Source organism: Leopardus geoffroyi, chromosome D4 (genome assembly GCF_018350155.1).
Source record: "Leopardus geoffroyi isolate Oge1 chromosome D4, O.geoffroyi_Oge1_pat1.0, whole genome shotgun sequence".
Lineage (NCBI taxonomy): Eukaryota > Metazoa > Chordata > Mammalia > Carnivora > Felidae > Leopardus > Leopardus geoffroyi.
The window spans coordinates 74,245,180-74,258,580 of NC_059342.1; the positions used below are offsets into that span (position 1 = coordinate 74,245,180).

Genomic DNA, 13,401 nt, shown 5'->3' on the forward strand with positions numbered 1-13,401 from the left:
AAAAAAAAATTGGGGGGCGCCTGGGTGGCTCAGTCGGTTGAGCGTCCATCTGCAGCTCAGGTCATGATCTCATGGTTTGTGAGTTCGAGCCCCATGTCAGGCTCTGTGCTGACAGCTCAGACCCTGGGGCCTGCTTGGGATTCTGTGTCTCCCTCTCTCTCTGCCCCTCCCCTGCTCATGCTCTGTCTCAAAAATAAATTAAAAAAAATTTTTTTTTAATGTGTATTTATTTTTGAGAGAGAGAGAGAGACAGAGAGAGAGAGAGAGAGCAGGGGAGGGGCAGAGAGAGAGGGAGACAACACAGAACCCCAAGCAGGCTCCAGGTTCTGAGCTGTCAGCACAGAGCCTGATGCGGGACTCAAACCCACAGACAGATCATGACCTGAGCTTAAGTCGTACGCTTAACCGACTGAGCCACCTAGGCGCCCCTTTTCTTACTTTCTCTTAGTGGAAAATTGCACTGATTAGATTTCTTTTTTTAACCTCAGCTTACATTTCTGGGGTAAATTCCACTTAGTCATGATATATTATTTTTTATATTGCTGTATTTAGTTTGCTAATATTTGGTTAAGGATGTTTATGTGTATATTTGTGAGGGATATTAGGTTATATATAGTTCTTCACCTGCAGTGTTTTTTTCTAGCTTAGGATCAGGGTAATGCCAGCCTCATAGAATGAATTGAGAGATGTTCTTATCTTTTTTCTGGAATAATTGGTGTAGAATTTGTATTGCTTTTGCCTTAATTCTTTAGTCAGATTCTCCAGTGAACCCATATGGGATTTTTCTTTGTGACTGGTTATTTAACTATGAACTCAATGTCTGTAATAGATATAGGACTGTTTCAGGTTATCTGTGTCTTCTTGAGTGAACTTGAGTATTTTGTATCTTTTAGGGTGTTTGTGTCACTTGAGTGGTCGAATTTATTAGCATAAATTTGTTCATAATCATTTTAATGCTTCTGATATCTGTGTATGTATTGCTATCCCCTTCTTTCATTCCTGATACTAATAATTTGTGCCCTCTTTTTTTTTTAACCTTTTTGGCTTAGAATTTTATCCATTTTCTTTATTTTTACAAAGAATCAGCTTTTAGTTTCATTATTTTTCTCTTTTGTATTTATCTATTTTCTATCTATTTTTCTATTTTCCTTTTCCCAGGAAAAGGAACCCCAATTACATATATATACTAAACTGATAGGGCCCATGATCCGTTCATTCATTTTAAGCCTTTTACCCTTTTTGCTTTTCATGTTGGGTAGTTCTCTTGCTCTTTCTTCACTGATTTTTTCTTCTGTGGCATCTGATCTTTTATTTCTTACTGTATGTTTGGTTTTTTTTTTTTTTTTTTTAATGCTTATTTATTCTTGAGAGAGAGACAGAGACAGAACGTGAGCCGGGGAGGGGCAGAGAGAAAGACAGAATCCAAAGCAGGCTCCAGGCTCTGAGCTGTTAGCACAGACCCCAACGTGGGGCTCAAACTCATGAACCACGAGATCATGATCTGAGCCAAAGTGGACGCTTAACCGACTGAGCCACCCAGGCACCCCCGATCCTATACTGTGTGTTTTTTAACTATACAGTTTCTTTGTATATCTACAAGTTCCACTTGGGTTGGTTAGTTTTTGTTTGGGGTGTTTCACATCTTCCATTGCTCTCCTGATGGTATTCATGTTCTCCTTCATGACTTTGAGCACAGTTCTGATATTTGTGACTGCTGCCGTAAGCTCCTTACTGGATGATTCCATCATCTGTGTCCTTTGTGGCTCGGCTTCTGATTGGTTTTTCTCCTGGTGATAGGTCATATTTTCCTGCTGTTTCAAATGCTTGATGCTTTTTCATTGGATAATTGACATTGTGAATTTTTATATTGTTAGGCATTAGATTTTGAAGAAGCACTGAACTTTGTTCTGGTTTACAGTTTAGTTACTTAGGACCACCCTGGTACTTTGGAGGCTGACTCGTATTAGGGTAGGTCTAGTGCCGCCCTTAATCTATGGCTAATGTTGCCCCATAATGAGGGGACCCTCATTATTCCTTATGCATTGAGGTCTCCTTTCTGGTTAAGAGAATGCAATTTGTTTCCTTCTCCCCCCCCCCCCCCCCCCCCCGCCCCACTCCCTGCTTTCTAGTGATTCTTTCCCCAGTCTTACAGAATTTGACCCTGTGCTGGGGCAGGTGAGTATTGAGCAGACTCCAGGGAGCCCTACTGAAGGTCTCTGGAGCTTTCTGTGTGTAAGTCCCTCCTCTCTGGTACTTTTCCCTGTAAATTCTAGCTCCCTTGGGCCTTCTAAACATTGATTTTTGCCTCTTCAAATCCACAAGACCACTGGGCTCTGTGCCAGTTCCCTGTCCCTGTGCTGCAACTTGGGAATGGTGTTCAGGCAAGCCGGGCCATCCTATTGCTTTACCACAGTTGTTTTTCTTTTTCCGGCTTACCTGTCTGAAAGCAGTGGTACGAGCATTCACAGTTGCTTGTATTTGATGAACCACCACCACAGCAGGTCGTCCTTAATGGGTGGAAGTGAAAGTCCCCTCCCCGTCTATTTTTGATGCGTAGATTTGTTTGTTACCTGACTTGCAAGTCTCAAATGCATATATGAATAATGCGTACAAAACTGTGATGAGGTCTTCCCTTTTCATTATGCATTTTTCCCTTGTTGTTACAGTCTTCACATCCACCTGCCCTAGTGATGGTAATACGCTCCTTCCAGTAGATGTCCTAGAGTTTCCTAATTAGCCCTGCAGGGCTGAACACATAGATATTGGGGTATCCTCTTCTCTCAGTATGAAAATTGTGGCCTTGGCCTCCAAGGCCTGATGCCTTTAATTGAGAAGGATGGAAGATGTCCGGCAACCTTGAACAAGTGTCACTGACCCGTTCGTATCCTCAGATTTGTGATTCTACCTGTAACATGATATTTCAGGGAAATAAACCCATAACAACAACAAAAGCACAGAGAAACAATATGAGAATATCAGTTGAGGCAGGTGAGTTCCTAGCAGAGCAGTAATATTGGAAACAGCCCAGCATGTGGTATGTAGTTAAGCAACCTATTGTATATCATGTGACAGAAGACTGTGTGGCCATTTGTAATGACAGGCATGTTACTCAGACCTTTTCCACTCAGAAATTACCCTATAGGGGCTCCTGAGTGGCTCAGTCGGCGAAACATCTGACTTTGGCTCACGTCATGATCTCACAGCTCGTGGGTTTGAGTCCCACATCGGGCTGTGTGCTGACAGCTCAGAGCCTGGAGCCTGCTTCAGATTCTGTGTCTCCCTCTCTCTCTCTGTCCCTCCCTCACTCAGGCTCTGTCTCTCTCTGTCTCAAAAATAAATAAACATTAAAAAAATTTATTGTATGAAAATGGCAAGGAGTAGCCACGAAGGGAGGAGAATAGGCATGAGCTGTCAATATAGAGCCTGACGCGGGGCTTGAACCCATAGACTGCAAGATCATGTCCTAAGCTGAAGTCGGATACTTAACTGACGGAGTCCCCCAGGCGTCCCCTTGCCCTCACACATTTCTGAGCTCGAATGTGTGTTGTGTGTGGGTGTGGGGCCCCCCGGACAGACTCCCGCCCACTGTGCACCTGCTGTGCCCTCAGCCCTGTGCTCAGGTCTCTCCCTGCATCTTCTCTGGTTAGTCCCTCCAGCACATGGGTCACGTCCTTGTGCTCGTCCTCTTTCTTTCAAGTGACGGAGTTGAGGCTTTGTGAGGCTTTGCGGACAACAAGATGATTGTCTGGACAGGAGCCAGGATTTGGACCCAGGCCTGGGTCCTAGAAGCCTGGTTTGGACTTACTTCACCCGCCACGCTGTAGTTCTTGTTCGTTGGCGAGCCTCTTGCACCTCAGGGTCACACACTGTCCCCTTTTGTGCCTGCAGCGGACAACGAGAACAACATCGCCTCCAACCAGTCCCGATCGCCACCTGCTGTTGTGGAAGAGAAGTGGAAACCGCAGGCCCAGAGGAACAGCGCCAACAACAGTAGGTGTCTCCCAGGCCAGAGCCCAGGGGCTCGCGGAGGTCGCCCCAGGCACCCCTAGTCCCCGCTCCCATCGTTTCCCTCTGCCCCCCATCCCACCACCTGTGCCTCTCCTGATGACGCAAGACTGCATCCGAAGCTCTTACACACCTCAGACCTCATCTGTGGGAATCGTGGCCTCACGGGATGGGCAGAAGGAAGCCCAGGGAGAGGAGGTGATCTTTTTGTGGTCAGAGAGCACATAATAGCGATAAGAGTCAGGACTGGAATCACAGTCACCTCAGTTTCTGCTGGCTGCTCTTTCCTGATACCGTGGCCTCATTGTTTTTATTCACTAGAGATCCCTTTACTGGAGACAATTCTGTATCGAGGAAGAAGGTAGACTAGTTGGCCTTGAAGGTCTAGGTGAATGACACATGTAGCACGTGTGTCATACACATGCTGCTGTATTCTGTTCCTGTGCTCACAGCAGACATTACTAATCGATCCTAGAACATTATTCCCATGAGACCGTCACACATCAAAGGCCACCAGCACCTCCAGTTTGTGTACCAGAGGAAACCTACTCATAATTCCAAACACTAGATGCCTAGAGTGGCAGGCTGCTGCCAGGGAAAGGAACCTCAGATGCCGAGTTGAATTTCGTCTCTCTTTGTGTCCCCTGCCAGCCATGACCGGCGGTTTAACACCCAACAGCATGATCCCCGAGAAGGAGCGGCAGAATATCGCAGAGCGGCTGCTGAGGGTCATGTGCGCCGACCTGGGCGCACTGAGCGTGGTGAGTGGGAAGGAGTTCTTGAAACTGGCCCAGACGCTGGTGGACAGTGGTGCCCGCTACGGGGCCTTCTCGGTCACGGAGATCCTGGGCAACTTCAACACACTGGCGCTGAAGCACCTGCCCCGCATGTACAACCAGGTGAAGGTGAAGGTGACGTGTGCCTTGGGCAGCAACGCCTGCCTGGGCATCGGTGTCACCTGCCACTCGCAGAGCGTCGGCCCCGACTCCTGTTACATCCTCACAGCCTACCAGGCCGAGGGCAACCACATCAAGAGCTACGTGCTGGGCGTGAAGGGCGCGGACATTCGCGACAGCGGCGACCTGGTGCACCACTGGGTGCAGAACGTGCTGTCGGAGTTCGTGATGTCCGAGATCAGGACAGTGTACGTGACCGACTGCCGGGTGAGCGCGTCCGCTTTCTCCAAGGCCGGCATGTGCCTTCGCTGCTCAGCCTGTGCCTTGAACTCGGTGGTGCAGAGCGTGCTGAGCAAGCGGACGCTGCAGGCCCGCAGCATGCACGAGGTCATCGAGCTGCTCAACGTGTGCGAGGACCTGGCGGGCTCCACGGGCCTGGCCAAGGAGACCTTCGGGTCCCTCGAGGAGACCTCGCCGCCGCCCTGCTGGAACTCGGTCACGGACTCGCTGCTGCTGGTACACGAGCGCTACGAGCAGATCTGCGAGTTCTACAGCCGCGCCAAGAAGATGAACCTCATCCAGAGCCTCAACAAGCACCTGCTCAGCAACCTGGCGGCCATCCTGACGCCGGTGAAGCAGGCGGTCATCGAGCTGAGCAACGAGAGCCAGCCCACCCTGCAGCTCGTGCTGCCCACCTACGTCAGGCTGGAGAAGCTGTTCACAGCCAAGGCCAATGACGCGGGCACCGTCAGCAAGCTGTGTCACCTCTTCCTGGAGGCCCTCAAGGAGAACTTCAAAGTGCACCCGGCGCACAAGGTGGCCATGATCCTGGACCCGCAGCAGAAGCTGCGGCCCGTCCCGCCCTACCAGCACGAGGAGATCATCGGCAAGGTGTGCGAGCTCATCAACGAGGTGAAGGAGTCCTGGGCCGAGGAGGCCGACTTCGAGCCCTCCGCCAAGAAGCCCCGCTCCGCCGCGGGCGAGAACCCTGCAGCTCAGGAAGACGATCGGCTTGGGAAAAATGAAGTGTACGATTACCTGCAGGAGCCCCTCTTCCAGGCCACCCCTGATCTCTTCCAGTACTGGTCGTGCGTTACCCAAAAGCACACGAAACTCGCCAAGCTGGCCTTCTGGCTGCTCGCGGTCCCGGCCGTGGGGGCCAGGAGCGGGTGTGTAAATATGTGTGAGCAAGCACTTCTAATCAAAAGGAGGCGACTGCTCAGTCCGGAAGATATGAACAAACTCATGTTTCTGAAATCCAACATGCTTTAAGACTTGACTTCGGAACAAAAAGAAATAAGAAAGAAAAGAAAAGAAAAAGAGAAGAGAAACATTAGGAAAACACACACACACACACACACACACACACACACAACACTGTCGCAAACAAAGAAAAGGAATTTAAGTTCTAAACACTGTGGACCTCATTATAAATGCCCCCTGGAAACTTAAGTGCTTTTTCAGTGTGTGTGTGCATGTGTGTGCACACCCGCACACGTGTGGACGTGTCCCAGCACGTGCACCCTGGGTGTGGGGCGTGGAGGCCCCGTGCTCGTCTGCGCAGCCACGGCAGCTCTGTGCACGCATGCACACACACACAGCCCTGGTGCATGTGCACGTGCCTGCTCGCGGGCGCGTGTGCATTAAACTGGGTGTGTCAGGAAAGCTGAGTGGGAAAGAGGGAAGACGCTTCACCTCCTTTTCTCAGTGAGGGGGCTTTAAAGACTCCGTTTTCAGGTGTGCAGATTGGTAGAAAGCTGATGTCGTAAAACGTTCAGGCAGCTGAGATCTGAAGTGACTTGACGCTCTCTGTCCTTGACCCCGTGGTCCCCGCCCGTCCCTCCCGACCCTCCCCCCCTCCCCCCTCCACGCCCTCCTGACCCTCATGCACCCACCCCTCCCCGGCTGCTCTGCCATGGATTCTCCAGACTGCATCAGATGGACAGTTTCTGCACTGGACTTTGTTCTCGTTCACCTTCAGGGCATTGAGCTGTTGCCTTCGAGATACCCTTGGGTGTCACAGGGCAGCCGCCTTAGAAACACATCTATCTATCTCCCCAAATCAGGAAAGGAGACTTTAAGAATATAAAGCTGACTTTTTGCTTTTTAATATAAGATAGAAAAAAAACATTTTTTAAAGAAGTATAGATACTGTCTCCACTCCTTAATAATTGTTTTTCCTAACATTTTAGCAGTTTTTACCTTTTTTTTTTTTCAAATTTGATTTTAGACTCTGCTAGGAGGCACTGAATGTCTGTAACTTATGTTTTGGAGGTTTTTTTTTTTTTTTTTCCCAGTTGCCCTTTTTGTTCGTCAAATCACACTGTAAACTAGCTCATCTCAGTGGTATACTCAGTATCCTAAGGTTTTTATTAGCCCTCCCTGTACAGTCCCATTTTCATGTATTTGAACAGCCAAGACCATGAACGTACTTGGCTTGGCTGTTTGGGAACCAGGAGTGGGGTTGGAGTCACGGATTTCACAGAGGTGGGGTTCGGTGGAAGCCATAGGGAAGCATGTGGCTTGGGAGTGTTCCTGAATGTAAGCGGAAGGCCCGCCCTCCTGGTTCGCTGTGTCTGGTACTGCGAATGTCTGATTTATATACCCAGAGTGCATTACACTACTCGCCCCATCACTGACACTTCCGGCTCCGCAGGGACTCCTGAGTCCACCCATGTTCACGTCTGTCTCGCCTCGGACCCACGGCCCCTCCCCCCTCCCCAGGACCCCAGGGATTCCGGTGGTTCCATTGCCCGCAGCCTGGGGTTCCCCACGTGGGCCTCAGCCCTCCTTCCAGGACAGTAGTTGAGCACGGTGCCTTGTGGGCCTAACAGTTGATGTCTTGAAGGTAGAATGGCATTATCAGACCACACTCCCCTTGAGGCTGTGAAAGATGGCTTTTCTCTCCATGAGGAATTTACGTTTTACACACTCAGTCCATATGGCAAGAGGGTGGCCCCTTTGCCCTTACAAGAGGTGGTCTGTCACGGTCAGTACTCCACCCCCCACCCCACCTCTCCACGAGTAACGTGCCGGTGGCCGCCTGTCCCCCCGGTGCCCACACCTGTAGGATACAGATGGTTACGCCAAGGGCTTTGGGCGAAGAACGACCACCATCACGGAGGACTCTTTGCAAAGGCACGTTTTACTATTTTGAGGGTTGACTCCACTCCGTCCCTTCCTGTTAATAAAGCATTACTTAGCCGTGAGATACCTCGATTCCAAAAAGCACTGTACAACATCCCCATCCCCGGGTCCGTAGCAGATGGGGAAGTCGAGTTGGTTCAGAGACTCAAGAAGGCTTAGGATTATAGGCCAGAACAGTGTCCCTGGGGGCCGAGCCCGCTCACGTCACCTCATGAGAACTAACCCAGCTTTCCCCTCCCAAGTGTTGGACGTACTAAAATGCATCAAAGTGGGCTGTTCGAAGCTTCGCTCCAGGAAGCCGTGGTCTCGGGAACCAATGTGCCATTTCCTCTCCTGGAGAAGCTCTGGGTATTTCCCCCCCATTTCCAGTTGGGTCACGTCACCAGAAGAGCCTCCATCTGCACTGGACGGTCACCGGATGGCACTTTCTAGAGCGCGTGGGAGCATCAGCAGACCTTATGATCGGAGCTTTGAGGACATTCCAGAAGGCGGCTGCAGGGTTGCTGAAGAGTGACAGATGCATCCTGCAGCAGAAGGCCCCTCCGGTTTTGCTTTGCTGCTGGGGGAGGGTCCGCGACCTGGCCCTTTGAACCGCACGAGGAGGATCAGAGTTGCCCACTTGGTGTGGTGGGTGGGAGCAGAGCCTCGGAGCCCGTCCTCCCTCTACTGAAGGCAGAGTGGTTACACCGTTGCCCCGTGTTTGGGCCAGTTAGTTAGAAAACAGACATTTTACTCTCTTGCAAAGCCATCAGAGACCAAGCCCAGATAATGCGTTTAGAGCACTCCACATTCTCTTTGGAACATGGGGATATCTGCCCTCCAGAGTGAAAATTCGAGGAAGTCTAGTTAACTAAACTTTAGGTATGAAGTCCTGTGTGTCCCCCCCCGCCCCGTTCTGTTCTTTTTTCCAACCCTCGGGCTTGGCTTGCTCTGCAGGTTTAAGGTGGATGCCACTGGACACTCTCAACGCTGTCTCCAGGGGCTGCCTCCTCCAGGATGGTGACCAGGTGGCAGGTGGTCCTTTCTCTCTTGCAGCCACTGGTTCCTCAGAAACTGGGGTCGCGAACAGGAAAGGCTGTATCAAGGTGCCCCTTCAGTCGGCTTTCTCACGCAGGCCATTCCCGTAGTGCACGTCTTGCTGCAGTGAACAGCTTAGTAAAATCCAAAGATCTCACAGGCTCAGCCACTGGCCCCTCGTTTCCAGCAATATCCACCTTACCCACATTCTAGTTTAGCCAAAGGACTGAGGTAGACTCTTCCAGTTCATCTCCCGGCACCTCCCCTGGCATTGACCTTCAGAAAGATTCTGTCTTCTGCACCCCCGTTCTGTGACCACTTTGGGACTTTCCACCACAGGCCCTTGGTTGCTGGCAGAGCAGGAAATACGGCCATTTCTGTCATGTTCTCGACCGCTCAAGGTGGTCGTCTGCTGACTCGGACACGGCCTGCCTCAAGCCATGCGATTCCCAGGACAGAAATGGTCTGGCGGTGACATCCATGGAGCCCAGGGGGGAGGTGGAGAGAACGCGCCTCCCCTCTGCAGGGTGTTTTCCCCTCCCGTGAGGCCACTGGGCTTCACCACCAAAGCCAGGGCCAAGGACTGCAGCCTCACAGGTGGTCGATGGAGTAGCCTGGGCGTGGCTGCTCTTGTCCCAGCGCCGTTCTCCCTCCCTGTGCCCAGGTCCACCAGCCAGACCCCCCTCAGATGGGGGCTGAAAGCCGGGAAGCGAAACGGAGGGGCTGCGCGAGCAGAGCTCCTGCCTGCACTTCACCTTGGGGGTTCGTGGTGCAGAAAGCTGCGGGCCATACCTGCCGGCGAGGTTCCTTTGCCACCGTCCCCACCTGATGGCCTCTGGCTTGGCTGCCGGGGCCCGGCCCTTGGCTGGGAGAAGGGTACAAAGGTTTCCTGGTGAGAGAACCGTCCGAGGAAGGACTTTCTTTTTACATCTGGTCCATTGGCTGGCAAGTGATCTCTCCCTGAGTTTGCTCTTTATCTCCTGCACTTTCAAGAAACACCAGGGAAAAACTCTGCAAGGCGTGTTTTCCACTGTGAAGCCTCATCTCGCCTTCAGGAGGCCCCTGTGCTTATGCGAGGGGCAACCTGGGGAGACGTCAGGGATGCATCACGCACTCTCGGGGGCCACACGTTCACGAGAAAGGCTTGAAGGAAAGCTGGGTTGCGGACGGAGCTGGGCTTCTGTGAGCAACCGCCCAGGACGGGGGCAGTACCTGGGAGCCATCGTCGGGATGGCTGTGCTCGCAGAGACGGGAAGAGGAGTGTGTAACACGGGGCATCGGGAGCGGTCTCCTCCCGCCCCGCTGAGCTGGGGTGAGTTCACAGCACGGCGCCTGTGTCCCCGGGGCGTACCTGCCGGGGAGCTCCCGGAAAGGCTGCTGGTTTAGGTAGAACAGAGAGGCTGAGTCAGGCTCCGGCCGTCCCCTGGAGACCGTCGGTGGGGGCTCCCGCCTCAGCCCTGCCGGCCCCAGCCCAGGCCCCCGGATCCAGCTGGGCCGCGGGGAGGACTGGGAGGGGGCCTGCCCCCCTCTTCACTGTGGCTAACGTTTGCTAGGCCAGTTATGGTGAACCAATGATACAGTGTCTTGTCCTCTTATGTTTCCCTCCCGGTTTCCCCTCTTCAGGGTCTTCTGGAGGATTTGGTGGTGGTGGTGGTGGTATTGTTTTTCTTCCTCTCTCGTTCGGGTTTGAGGACGGTGGTCAGTAGAGGCCTGCCTTTCCCTGGAGGGGCCTGTGGGTTCTGTGTGAAGACGCACCTGCTCCCGCTTTGATGAGGGGGAAGGTCCTTAGGTCGCCGTTGGCTTCTGTTCATGCCCCCACGGCCGCCACCGGCCACCACCACGGGTGTCGCTTTAAAGATCCAGCTCCTGTTCCAGAGAAGGATTCGCTAGGTCTGCAGTTGGGCGTCAGCATCAGGACCCATGAGGGTCCTACCCACCCGTGCGTCCCCACCGGGCACCTTGACTCTTCGAACCAAAGTTCCTTAAAGGGGCACAGCCCAGCCTTGTCCGCAACCTCAGGGGCCTGGGATCCCTGTGGCGCTTCCTGAAGTCCAGGTCGGCAGAGACCGTGGGGTCTGCGGCCAGCCGGAAGGAGGCCTCCTCCCACAACCCAGGTGCCAGCCGGTCCCCGCCTGGGGCCCTCCCCTCCGCCCAGCCGGGGGGTGTGGGGGGGGGGCCGGGTTCCCAGGCGGCGAGCCAGCTCGCGGACTGGCGTGGGGCTGGGACTCGCCAGCCAGGAGAGAGAGGACCCGCCGGGCAGCGCGTCCGGGGCCATTCAGATCCCAAGCATCAGGAAATCATTTTGTACAACCACCCGAAGCAGAGATATTTTTTAAGAAGCGTAAATTATTTTCAGTTGTTTTCTGATCCTGCCTTTTTCTTTTCCCTGCAACTTCGCATCGGTGATTCTTTCACATCAGGTAAATCTCGAGAAAGCCTTGGTGCCCCTCCCTCCCTGCGCCCCGCTCAGTAACCACATGCGTGCACCCCATCCTTTCTCAGTAGTTAAGACGTTCTAGGCAATACCATAGGCACATCTGACTGTGTCTCTCTCTTCGAGTGCAAGAAACTCAAGTCATCTTAAAAAAATACAAAAAAAAAAAATTTACAAAAAAACAAACACAAAAAAAATATCTTTTTTAGGCCAGAGTTTTCTACAGGTATTAATGAATATTTTTCTTAATCCTTATAAGTTTTATGTGTTTAATATTTCTTAATACCGGTAGCATTAATTTATACTTTTGTAGCAACACAATATTTTTATAAACAGCCAGTGCTTGGCTCCAGTCTCCACGAGGGGTTTATGCAGGGCCATCTTGGGACCCTGCGTACCATGTACTGTATTTAAAAAAAAGTTACCTAGTGTCACCCTTGCTGTGTTAATTAACAAAAGACGTTGTTCGCGGTCTCCTGTGTCGTTGGTGTGGATCCAACAGCTCTCCAAGGAGTCACGTTGCATGGGGGTTGAGTTGACGGTTCTTGTGATACGTAAACCCCCGAGACCAAACTTGAGGGTTTATTTAGGGTTTTTTTTGTTCGTCCTTTGGGATTTTCGTTTCACTTTGTTTTGGTACCGTATCTCCATTTACAGCCAAACCCGTTTCGTGATGTTTAAAACTTTTTCTGATGTGAAATGGAGGAAAGGAACAGGAAAAAAAAAAAAAAAAAGATTTTTACAAAGTAATAAAATTTAAAACTGAGCTGTTTCAATGTTGCTGTTTTTACCTGTCTGTTCTTGTCCAAAAGTGGGACATTCCCAGGAAGAAGAGGAAGGTTCCGCTTGGTTCCTTAAATCGCCAAAAGCCCCCGCCCAGAATTCACACCCTACCCCCGAATTCTTGCAACATTATTTCCCAGTTGGTTGATGCCAAGGCAAAAAGACATCCTTTTAATGGTTAGAGAGGATCAGTTACTTAAACGATTTCATGTCAGTGTTGTATTTATGGTTTTACAATAAAACAACCTTTAGGAAGATGGCGGTGTGTGGTGTCATTTCTTAGGTCTGGCGTCGGGCCGTGTCATCCGGTGAGGAGCAGGGCCCTGGTGAGTAGAGATGGGCCGGAGGCAGGATCCCGGGGATGACACAGCCGGAGTAAGGTCGGGGCGTCAGCTCCTTACCTGAGTCCGTTACTCGTAACCGGCACGAGACCCAGCGCGGCAGACGTGTTGATAAATGAGGGAAAGAAGGGGCTCGTGTGGACCTTGCTTTGAGGAGCATTGTCCCTCACAAGAAGGAGGGACTTCATCTGAGTCCTACAAGCCCAGTGCCCGAGGGCCACATCCAGGTGTCCTTGTCCAGTGGTTACTTGTGTGCCTCTTGTGACCCTGAGCCTGGCAACATCGGCCTCCCCAGGGACACGTGTGACTTGTGTGTTGTATCACCCTCAGGTTGGGGAAGAGTGTCCGTGGCTTTGCCGAGTTCCGGCCTGGGTGGACTTCTGCAGGCCACACCCCAGACCCGCGCCTCAGGGCTTCGCTTGAATAGTCAGGCGGAGGGCGAGCGAGTGGAAGGAGAGAGGACGCCAGCAGAAGGCCAGCAGCGTGGCCTGGGTGAGCCAGAAGGGTGAGCGGCCGTGAGGGGTCTGCTCGAAGGCAAACGCGGTCTTGCTTTATCCTTGCCTCAACCAGATGACGAGGTGCTGCCCTTGAAGAGGAGGTGGCGCGCAGATTGGCCGAACAAATCCCCCCGAATCCTGTGGAGCATCGCGAGTGGGCTGCCGAGCTGGGCCGTCGGCCCTGCCCTCAGAACCGTCACGTGGGAGCAGCCTGTGAAGTGTGCCTCGTAGGCGTTCCCCAGAGGGGCTGATGGACGTTTAATCGAGGAGTTTCCGTGCGG

At 52.1% G+C, this 13,401-nt stretch overlaps 1 protein-coding gene across 18 annotated transcripts in view; it reads left to right on the top strand.

Annotated features, from left to right (window-relative positions):
- ZNF618 (zinc finger protein 618) overlaps window positions 1–12,539 on the top strand; it is a 185,971-nt gene extending 173,432 nt beyond the window's left edge. For all 18 annotated transcript variants that reach the window (XM_045469512.1, XM_045469510.1, XM_045469511.1 and 15 more), the window contains 2 exons: window positions 3,889–3,990; window positions 4,657–12,539. In XM_045469512.1, coding sequence (XP_045325468.1) covers window positions 3,889–3,990; window positions 4,657–6,173 — 1,619 coding nt within the window. In that variant the 3' untranslated portion in view covers window positions 6,174–12,539. The remainder of the gene's footprint in view (window positions 1–3,888; window positions 3,991–4,656) is intronic.
- Window positions 12,540–13,401: the final 862 nt, after the last annotated feature.